The sequence below is a fragment of the Aphelocoma coerulescens genome, chromosome 1 (assembly GCF_041296385.1).
Source record: "Aphelocoma coerulescens isolate FSJ_1873_10779 chromosome 1, UR_Acoe_1.0, whole genome shotgun sequence".
In the NCBI taxonomy this organism is placed as follows: domain Eukaryota; kingdom Metazoa; phylum Chordata; class Aves; order Passeriformes; family Corvidae; genus Aphelocoma; species Aphelocoma coerulescens.
Window position 1 is genome coordinate 80,602,926 of NC_091013.1, and position 10,893 is coordinate 80,613,818.

At 36.2% G+C, this 10,893-nt stretch overlaps 1 protein-coding gene across 1 annotated transcript in view; it reads left to right on the forward strand.

The window, feature by feature from the left end:
• PGR (progesterone receptor) overlaps positions 1 to 9,588 on the forward strand; it is a 33,882-nt gene extending 24,294 nt beyond the window's left edge. The window contains exons 6-8 of the mRNA XM_069014971.1: positions 2,522 to 2,652; positions 5,728 to 5,885; positions 7,584 to 9,588. Coding sequence (XP_068871072.1) covers positions 2,522 to 2,652; positions 5,728 to 5,885; positions 7,584 to 7,739 — 445 coding nt within the window. The 3' untranslated portion in view covers positions 7,740 to 9,588. The remainder of the gene's footprint in view (positions 1 to 2,521; positions 2,653 to 5,727; positions 5,886 to 7,583) is intronic.
• The last annotated feature ends 1,305 nt before the right edge of the window (positions 9,589 to 10,893 follow it).

Below are 10,893 nucleotides of genomic sequence, written 5' to 3' on the forward strand. Positions count from 1 at the left end.
TAAACCAGGTGTTTTTTAAGACATACTGTTTAAGGATTGAGAGGTGGATTTGCAGAAGATTTAGACACCTAATTTTAAAATCTATAGACATGCAAGATCTTCCCAGTGTAGTTCTTATAGAAGATATTCAGTAGAGCTGGCCCTATAGCTCCTGACCTTTTCTCTTCCAGATGATTGTAAATCACTGTGAGGTTGTTGAGTAATGAATTCTCTCCTCTCCCATTTGTATTAGTTGTGCTGTACAAACTGAAATACTTAGAAGTGATGAGATTGAAAGAACTTCTGACTGTCTTGTTGTCCCAGCATAGTCTGATACATTTCATGGTTACATTCAGAAGAAACATAGATTGAGATGGGTTTATGCAGTAATGTCATGTCTTAGAGTATCACCCCACTTGTGGACCACTGCTGACACCTTGTGAAGAGGACCTTAAGTACTTTACTTTAGAATAGGGTTGTGATTTATGAACCCAGATTATAATCCACTAGAAACAGTTTTTTATTGTCAGCTCAAGAACATCTACACTGAATGCTGACAACATATTCCTCTCTTGGTTATAGAACATCTCCTCAGGGTCATACTAGAGATGTTATAAACAAAGAGATATAAAAGGTGACTGACACAATGAATCTTAGTTGCAACAATTTATTGGGAAATAAGTTAGCTTTTAGATAAGTAAAATGTAAACAACTTTGTTGTCTACAATGATGTGTAAGCTTGTACTTTCATGTTCGCTTTATGCAAAGGTAACTGCTGAACACTGCCAAAAAAGTTAACTGTCCTGGTCATGCATCCCCATGACTTTAGCTAAGCTGGACCAAACACTCTCTGGCTGCACTGTCTAACAGATAAGGACTTTATATGCCTGAGAATTACCCCAGAAAAAGCCATTCATTAGCAGGTGGTGGTGATCCCTGACATGACTCACCCATTGGAGTTCAGGCACTAATGCCAGAATCACAGGAGTGTGTGCCTAGAGGTAGAAAGAGATAATGGAAATTCCTTCTGCAGGGTCATCACACACCATAGTTGTTTCATAATTACCATGGAACCACAATCCAAAGCTTGTGTCACAGCCAAGCTGTCATATAGTGAACGGAGTTGTTATGCTTCTCAGGAAGGACATGTTTGGTAGCATCAATTTCAGACCAAGAAAGCCAGGAGTGTTAGTTTGACAAAGATTTCATAGTGTTAACACCCTACAAAGACTTCCTGTTACTTGCATTTTGCAGTGTCTAAAAACGTAAGTAAGAGCAGCATTTAAGCTGCTAACCCTGAAAGCTGCTATTGCTCTTCATACATAATAATTAGGAAGAGATGCTACCAGAAAGTATTAGAAAGGAAAGTTTAAAGTAGATATAGAAACAAGCCCATTCAGGTCTAATACATTAGATTCCTATGTTTATGTCATTTAAGAGCTGGTACAAGATATCAGATATTGAACAACAATGAAATAATTTTCATTCAAGATAACAGTAGTGCTTTAAGTAACAACAACAAAATTAATGCATTGAAAAAAGTCTCTTTTTAATGGAAAATATCTTCTGTTTTGATTGCTGAGGTTACTATCTGCAGTCAGGTTATAATGCTGATCTGAACCCCATAGCAGGCGGGGGAGGAAAACTTAACCTTCCCATTGTTGTTGTCCCTAATTCATCAGGATTGGGATGCAACCTTTTAAAATCAGTCCAAGTTACTGGATCATCAGGTTAATGTGGAGTGAATTCAGTCTAGATTAGAAACTTTGTAATGCTATTGTTGCAGTCATTTCAGTTGAAAATACTCTCCTAATAAAAATATGCAATAATATATACTCAGTATACCAATATCACAAAGAGAAAAGCAATATTGAAGTGCTGCAAAAAACCCTGCAGTTTTATGTATTTCCTGTGTGATTTGTTCTGTTTACTTCTGTGGGATTTTAGGAGAGGGTGTATTAATGTCTCTGTTTACTTGGCATGTAACATTTTTAACTGTTTCTTTAGTGTCATGGCATGCTACAAAATAATATCATTGCTACTAGAAGTACCAGGCTAGGGTTGCCACAAAGTATTTTGATGAAGAGGTTTTTGCCGAAGCTGAGAGCAAGTTTTCCATAGACTTTTCAGGTTTGTCTTCAGTTCTATGCTTTGAAATCTTTACAGAGATGCAAGAATCTATCAACATCTAAAATAAAATAGTGCTTCACTTTAATAATTTGGGTATTTTTAATTAATAAACTCCCAGCACTTTTAGTGGTTAGCATTAAGTTTTGATATTCTCCAAGTTTTGGTTTTTTTGTGGGCACCAGTAACAGATTAAACATTCAAAATAATAGCACATTCATTACAATTAAAAAAACTAGCATTGAAATAAAAAAATCAGAAAATCGTATATGTGTATAGTCTCATCTTTAATTTTTGTAATGTGATAATTAAACTGCTAACAAGACCTTTCTTTCAAGCAGTTAGGACTGGAGCCATTATTTGTCTCTGTTTTCATGTTTTTTAATTTATTTTTTTTACCTTTTCTGGGTGTAAGACAGAGGATGAAAGAATCATCATTCTATTCCCTGTGTCTATCCATGTGGCAACTCCCACAGGAATTTGTCAGACTTCAAGTTAGTCAAGAAGAGTTCCTATGTATGAAAGCGCTGTTACTTCTCAACACAAGTAGGTTCTTTTATTTCTTTGTAACACATCACTACTAAAAGAGTTTTAAACCATGCTGTTTAACTTGACAATCACTAAGCTTTCTGGCTTAACAAATGGAACTGTCCTAGGATGAATGTTAATATTCCAAGTGTTAAAAATATTTTTTTCAAATGTTTATAAAGAACAAAGAATTTGTGATTCATTGTTGGTTTTATTGTGTATAAAGACACGAGGGAAATGTTGGATCCCTTTTGACAAATGGCTATACTGTGTTACACATTTTCAAAACAACTGTGCAGTATTTCTGCCTGGAAACATCAGTTCAAGTGACTCTACACAGATTTAAAAATCCCCAACTGAACCAAAACAACCTAAAAAGTATTAGAATGTATTTAAAAATATTTAATAAATTATCAGGACTGAGGGCTTTATCTTGACCAAGATCTTAAAACACATTTGCTCAAAAGAATTAGGGAAGTGGACATGACAAACAATACTAGCACTTATTCAACTTTTTTATCGTTATAAATAGGTGAAGTTTAGCACAGATATAAACAAATGGAAACGTTTTTCTTTGGTTTGTTTCTCTGGAAACAAAATCCATGGTCACTTTTAATCATACGCATCTTTTAAAGAATGCGGCATGCAGCTGCGTTCCACTTTACATAGGAAATGTGGTAGCTGATGAACTTATCTTCCAAAACCTTCTTTGAAATACCAAAATTTACATCTTCTGAGGCCATAATTTTTAGTTATGAATCCCCAAATAAAAAGTTTTAAAATTATACAGATGCTGTTAGAAATGAGAATTAGCACTTCTGAAAAATATAGTTGAAAGTATGTAAAAGTTTGGTTCTCAGCACACAATGGAGTCAGAGGAGAGATGTGCAAATTTTGCATAACCTGCTTCTTGGTTTTACGAAGTTTAAGTAATTGATAAGGAATTAAATTTAGTCTCTCTCAATCTGTACTTGGCTGGTATTTGCATAAACCCATTCTTTAAAAAGAAACTGGACTCAGTAGAGAATAAGTTTAAAAATATTAAATTTAGCTCATATGAACATAGAAATTACTAAAAGAATAGCAAAATACCATACACTCTGCTAAAGCAGTAATGTAGATAAAAATTCCTCTCTGATATTTCCAGTTTCTTTGTTAGAATGTGTATGTATTCCTATTTTAAATGTTTTCCATCTTGTTTTCATCATAAATAAACTCCCTTGTCTATCATCTGGAATTTCAGTTAAATTTAGATAAATTTGTGGTATTTCAGCTATCTCTGTCCCAGAAAGTTCATATCAAATTCAAAAAAGCATTACAATTGTTGGTCCAATCCTTCTCATTTCTGAGTGCATCAATTTAACAGAATTCATCAAGTTGCTGTTTATCAACTGCACTGCACTCAGAAACTATTTTTTTAAGATGACGTGTTTATGCATATGCAAGAAATTACTTTTAGAAAAGAAGAAAGTATTTCTACCTGTTCTGATAAATTTTGCTTTTTGTTTTCGCCTGCATTTATTGTCTTATAGGAAAAAACACTTTGTCAGATCTTTGGGAAAAGGAACACACCTAACAGTTGTTGCTGAGACATTTAGTAAACATTTGGTACTGTATAAATATAATTCCATGAAAGTATTTTCAAAAAGCCATATAACCTCATTGTTGTTCTAAAGTGGTTTTTTTTTAAGATTACTTTTATTTTAGTCATGATATTCATCTTAATCCTCTTCAAATGTGAAAGTACAGCCATTTCAGGCTTTTGTATACTAACAGTAAATCAAGTCTAATCCTTTAGTGTCTCACTGTGTCTTCTGTTCAATTTATTATTTAGATGAACTGGTTTTGACTTTTTTAGGTAATTGCAAAAAAACAGTAATTTGTATTAAACTGAGTGTCAGTCTCAACACATTTCTAATTCTGAATGCACCCCCAGCCTAAGTTTTAACATTATATTTGATTTTACAGTTTTTTCTTTGAGTTGGCTGAGGCTTAAATGTAATGCTTTCCAGACTTCTGATTTAAAGGAATTTCTAAATCTTGTTGCATAAGATTTCTGCTCAGTTCGTGCCACTGAATAAAAGCATCCTCATTCTTTACCTATGTTCAGGGGAAGGGAACAGCTGTTTAAATTGTATTTGTCCATGTAAGTTTTCACTCAAATAGATAGCTTAGAGGAACTTTTTGTTGTTAGGCAGGAATGTGACTGTCTTTTTGCAGAATTCAGAGGAAACAGGCCATTCATTGATGGAAGATACCTTTTAAATTAATTTGCAGGGGAAGTATAAAGACTTAATTGCTGGTTTAGAGATGTAAGTCATCTAACCCTAAACTCCATCAGAGTCACTTTATATGAAAACATTCCTTAGTTCTCTATAAAGCTGCTGTTAAGAAACGTCCAAAACCATACAGGCTTTGAAAATTAAGGTATTCTTTTCCCATATCTATCTTATCACTAGCAGCCACTTACAGGTTCATTTCTTGATGTTCGCTCCATGTCCTTGTTTTGATTCTCACACCTGACCTTTTAGAGAAGAGGGAGTTCAACCAATTTCTCCTCCTTGCTAATTTTTCTAAAAAGCTGTTCACCTTTAAGACTCTGATCTGTTCTGCTAAGTGAAGGAGGTTCAAACAGGAGGCCTGAGCCCTGGCAGCTTTACTGTCTGCACTACTTTAGAGTTAGCTCATTCTTTGACTCCATTTTGAAGCACTCCAGCTAGATCTCTCTACCATAAATTTGCTGTGAAGAAGGCAGACCCTCAGCAGTGTACACATAAATCAGTCCATAACATATTTCCTCAAAGGCAGGAGTGGTTCTTTAGGCATAATTTTTTTTCCTAGCAAACACCTATAACTGAAGCTTAGGGATATTTCTAGACATAGGCAATTAGCAAAATGAGCTGATTGTTCCTGGTATATCCTTTTAACTAATTGTATCACTCTTTCTGGAGTAACTCTTGAATGGGAAGAAGTACCTGGCACATAATAATGCATTGCACTGTACAGCATGAAATACTTTAAATTTTTCCTGTACTTTAAATTTTTTTCATTGCCTTCAGAGTAAATTGTAGCCCAACTGTTATTTGTTTCTAGTTCCTTTGGAAGGTCTAAGAAGTCAAAGCCAATTTGATGAGATGAGAACCAGTTACATCAGAGAACTGGTGAAGGCAATCGGTTTGCGCCAGAAGGGCGTTGTGGCCAACTCACAGCGTTTCTATCAACTTACAAAACTGATGGATTCCATGCATGATGTAAGTTTATGTGTTACTGTGTTTTGCTTTTTATGTAAGAAGGAACTGGTATTTCTTAAAATTAATTTTATGGAAGGGAGTAGTCAGCATTGCTAAACAGCAGAAGAAAACAATAAAATATTTTTCCTTTATTGTATATATTTGTGTGAATATATGGCTATATATTCAGCATCTGTGTATGTATTGTGCACATATTTTATGGCATACAATATGGAAGTATTTGTGAAACATGCATTAGAGTGCTACCATTTTGTTTCATTTTTGTGTAACATAACCAGTACAGTTGTGGGCTTTGGTAGGGGTGGTGTGTAGGTGTGTGTGAGCACGTGTGTATTTGTTCAGGAAAATAATGTGAGGAATAGGCAATTCAAGTTTCAAAGTCAGATTACTTAGCTAAGAATTACTGAAAGGCAAGCAAGATTGGCTTTGCAACCTTAGTTCAACTGGTTCTATTTGTATATTCTCTACCACTTTTTCAGTCTCTGTCTATGTTTGGGAATTGAGTGATCTTTTAGAATTCTAGATACCAAGCACTTTTGAGCTTGATGTTAGTTGTGAGGAGCTTTCAGGGAGTTCAAGGTGGACAGGATCTTTGCATCTTTATATTCTTCAGAACTCAGGAAACCTGCATTTTATTTTAATTCAATCTCTTCATTTCAAATGCATACAGTAAAATAATCTGTGAGGGAGAGAAAGAGGGAGAAGCTTGCTGCAAAATAGCAAAGTGATATTTGGTCCATAGAGTATCTTCGTTCAAGTGAGCTTGATGTTAGTTGTGAGGAGCTTGATGTTAGTTGTGAGGAGCTTGATGTTAGTTGTGAGGAGCTTTCAGGGAGTTCAAGGTGGACAGGATCTTTGCATCTTTATATTCTTCAGAACTCAGGAAACCTGCATTTTATTTTAATTCAATCTCTTCATTTCAAATGCATACAGTAAAATAATCTGTGAGGGAGAGAAAGAGGGAGAAGCTTGCTGCAAAATAGCAAAGTGATATTTGGTCCATAGAGTATCTTCGTTCAAGTGATGTTTCAGGTCAGGCTGATAAAGTGATGGGAGATACAAGGAAAAGAAAAATCATCACACTGGAGAGATCCTGTGATGTTAAAGCCTAGGATAGCAGAAAGAGTACAATATTTGACAACATAATGGTCACTGGTCTGAAATAAAAATTGGAACCTCTCAGAGGGGCTAGAAGAGATGTAAAAGTCACATGTTGAGCAGTTGCTTTCAAGGAATGAGAGTCTGTGGAGTTCAATGTTTGCAGCATACAGGGATATGATCGTAATGAAAACCATGTCCAAGCTCACAGGTAAGCAGTAAATGCTGTCCCTCAGAGCACTGTTTAAATAGCATGTAGTGACCAAAGCACTGACTCTTGTCTTGAGTGTGAGAAGAAGATGAAATGTTGAATGCTTGCGAAGCAGTTGCCATTGTTCATTGCATATGTCATGAGTGAGGGTGATACTACTTGGTAATATTAGTGAAGCAGTGGTTTTATATAACATGCCATAGCTATGTGTATGATTTTTGTCACTAATAGGGAATGACAAGTACCCTCATTATTGATTCAAGAAATGGCAGGGTAAGGTATAGAATGATGTCAACTGATGAATGTATGAGATAAATGATTGACAGCATGTTTCTGTGGCTGCATTACTGTTAGCCTCATTGGTCATGTTTGTATTTTATTAAATCCAGCTGGTGAAACAGCTCCATCTCTTCTGTTTGAACACATTTCTCCAGTCCCGTGCACTGAGCGTTGAATTCCCTGAGATGATGTCAGAGGTGATTGCTGCCCAGCTACCGAAGATTCTAGCAGGGATGGTGAAACCTCTTCTCTTTCACAAGAAGTGAAATGTCTTTTCTCTTATCATAGAGATGATATCTGCATCATTTTTTGTTTGTTTATTTTGGTCAAGATTTTGCAATGTCAGGACTTCAGCATATTTGACATACTTACCCTGCCAACTGCTTTATACCTGTGACATACAAAAGCCATTCAAGCTTTATGTACATATTGTGAGCTCCTGATTCCTTAACTGCAAAAATCACAACAGTCCTAAGAAATGTTTTGTAAACTTGTCTAAGCTGCTTTTTAGATATACATATGAATGACAATGAATAGACTTTCCAGATTTCTAACAACAGTTATACATTTTTCTTACACATTGCACGCTCTTGAATTTCTGGTATGACGTGGTGCAAAATTTTTACTTTAGCACATTGTGTGCATGGGTACATGTGGGCATGTGCATAATATAAGATTTTGGAGGAATTAAAATAAATATTGCCCACATTTTCTTACGGATATTTCACTTTTTATTACTGCAATGCCATAATGAGTAACTAAAGTGCTAGGCATAGAGTACACATTCATAATCTCATCTGTGTCATGTTGCATTGAAACTCTAAGTCCAGCATACTGTTTTCTGCAGCATTTGGTGGAACTCTTCTTCAAAAATCAGAAAGTTTAGGAAAATTTCAGTGTGTATTATACCAGAAGTAATGTGTATGCAAACCCACTAAGCTTTGGTTTGTGTTATTTTTCCTTAAAAGTCCAGCACTTACTAAAGCTAAATCACTTAGCTGTAATCTTAAATTCATCAACTCTTACATTCTGTATTTCAGAAGCTTTAAATAGAGATGTTTTCACTGACTGCAACTCTTAATAATCTTAATGTTTTGAATTCCAATGCTGAACACAAAATCAGCCATTAGCATCAAATTATAGTGACATTAGATGCAAAAAGAAATGGAAAATATGACTGCAAACATTTTGATACACATCAGACTCATTTAAGTACAATTTAGTGGAGCTACATATTTTCATATTTTGTATTTTAAAAGCATACCATTATAATTGAGGTAACTGCAAAAAGGAATTGGACTAAATTAGCTTTATACATTCAAGAAGAATGATATGTTTTACCATAGAAATGAATAGTCAACTGAAAAATTATAATGTAGTGTTGTTTGTTCCTTTGATATGGTTATGAAGGAACTCATGCATGTAAGGCAGCAAATTGTAGATATATTCAAACAACAGACAAACAGATAAACCTTAAGAAGAATTTAGAGTTCATTAAAATACGCCAAATTTTGCCAGTTGCTAGAAATGATACGTAAATGTAGGAAATGGTGAGTCTTGTTTGGGTACTTCTGGCCCTACACTTTTGCTTTTGCCCATGACTTGTTAGATGCCTCCACTGTGTGCCTGCGTCCTGCTGGTGGTGTGTAGCTTGGTCTGTACAGACATATCCTTGTCACATGAACCAAGGCCCCTGGGATGTAAGTTCAGTATCCCCAGCTAGATCAGGCTGTCCCTAATTAAAAGGGTGATGTTGCTAATTGGTAAAAATTACATCTTGGTTCTTGAAAAATTTGTGGACAACTGACAAGTACAGGTATGTCTAAGGGTGTCCTTATAGGTCAAAATTTCCTAAAGCCAACCAAGAAGAAGCTACCTTACAGCTGGGAATAAAAATATTTTTTATATTCCCCACATAGTAGTACAAAACCCACTAGAGCTGGTGCAAATATGTGACCCTAGAAAAGTGGTATAGACAAACTTTTGTGTTAGTTGACTAGGTTTGTCATCTCTAACTGCTCAGGCAAGCAATGTCTTTCATATTCAATACAGTCTGACTTTTAACTGTGATCCTTAAAGCAATTATGTTTTAATAAATAGCACAAAATTCTTTATTTCTACATCCTGAAGTTTTATTTTCTTTATTTTGTGTTTGCATTTAGTAAATGTGATGCTCAGTAAAGAAGTCCATTTCATCCATTCCACTTTCATGTAACAACAGTACTTCTATGCATTCTTTTGGAATTTAAGTATTGCCACATGATTTACCGCTGAGAAAGCAGACCATCTATGTTACTGTTTAGATTAAACTGATACAGAAACTTCCCACATTAAAAATTACTCCTCATGACCCTAATTCTGAAATTAGAGGACAAAGCAGGCAGTATGTTTGCCTTAGGAATGCATGGATCTGCCTACATCTGCCTTTTACTCAATCCTTAAGTGGCTGACAGGTCACCATGTCCTATAAAAATGGCAGATTAGTCTGAAATGCATTATATTTGTCTCAAAGGCATAATCAAAAAGGAAGAAAAGATACCTTTTGGGAATAGATAACAAAGGTTAAAAACATTTTCAAATTGTGTTTCTTAAAGTTCTCTAGCTCAGAGAAAAAATTCCCAGAACTTCCTGGCCATGATAAATGGACTACACAACAGAGAATGATTGGCTGATTGTGTCTGCAATAAGAGTCTGAAAGTCCTGTGATCATTTTATGATTGTCTGAAGTTCAAAAAAAAATGAGAACTTCCAGCTATAAGCCCAGTTTATAAAATGGCATTTAGTGTCCATTTTGATACTGTCATTTGCTCTGGGTTACACAGACACCACGAACAGTGGAAAAGGACCTGGAGGGGCTGGTCTGTAGCAGCTGAGCATGATCCAGCTGTGTCCCGGTGGCCAAGAAAGCCAATGGCATCCTGGCCTGGATCAGCAGTGGTGTGGCCAGCAGGACCAGGGCAGTGACCGTCCCCCTGTACTCGGCACTGCTGAGGCCACACCTCCAATCCTGTGCTCAGTTCTGGGCCCCTCACTGCCAGAAAGACATTGAGGGGCTGGAGCGTGTCCAGAGAAGGGCAACGGAGCTGGGGAAGGGTCTGGAGCACAAGTCCTGTGAGGAGCAGCTGAGGGAGCTGGGGGTGTTTAGCCTGGAGAGAAGGAGGCTCAGGGGGACCTTATCACTCTACAACTACCTGAAAGGAGGCTGTAGCCAGGTGGGGGTTGGCCTCTTCTCTTAGTTAATAAGTGACAGGAGGAGAGGATGTGGCCTCAAGCTCTTCCAGAGGGAATTCGGGTTGGACATCAGGAGGAATTTCTTCATTGAAAAGGTCATTAAGCATTGGAAGGGGCTGCCCAGGGAAGTGGTGGAGTCACCATCACTGGAAGTTTAAGAAATGACTGAACTTAGTTCTATGATTTTGT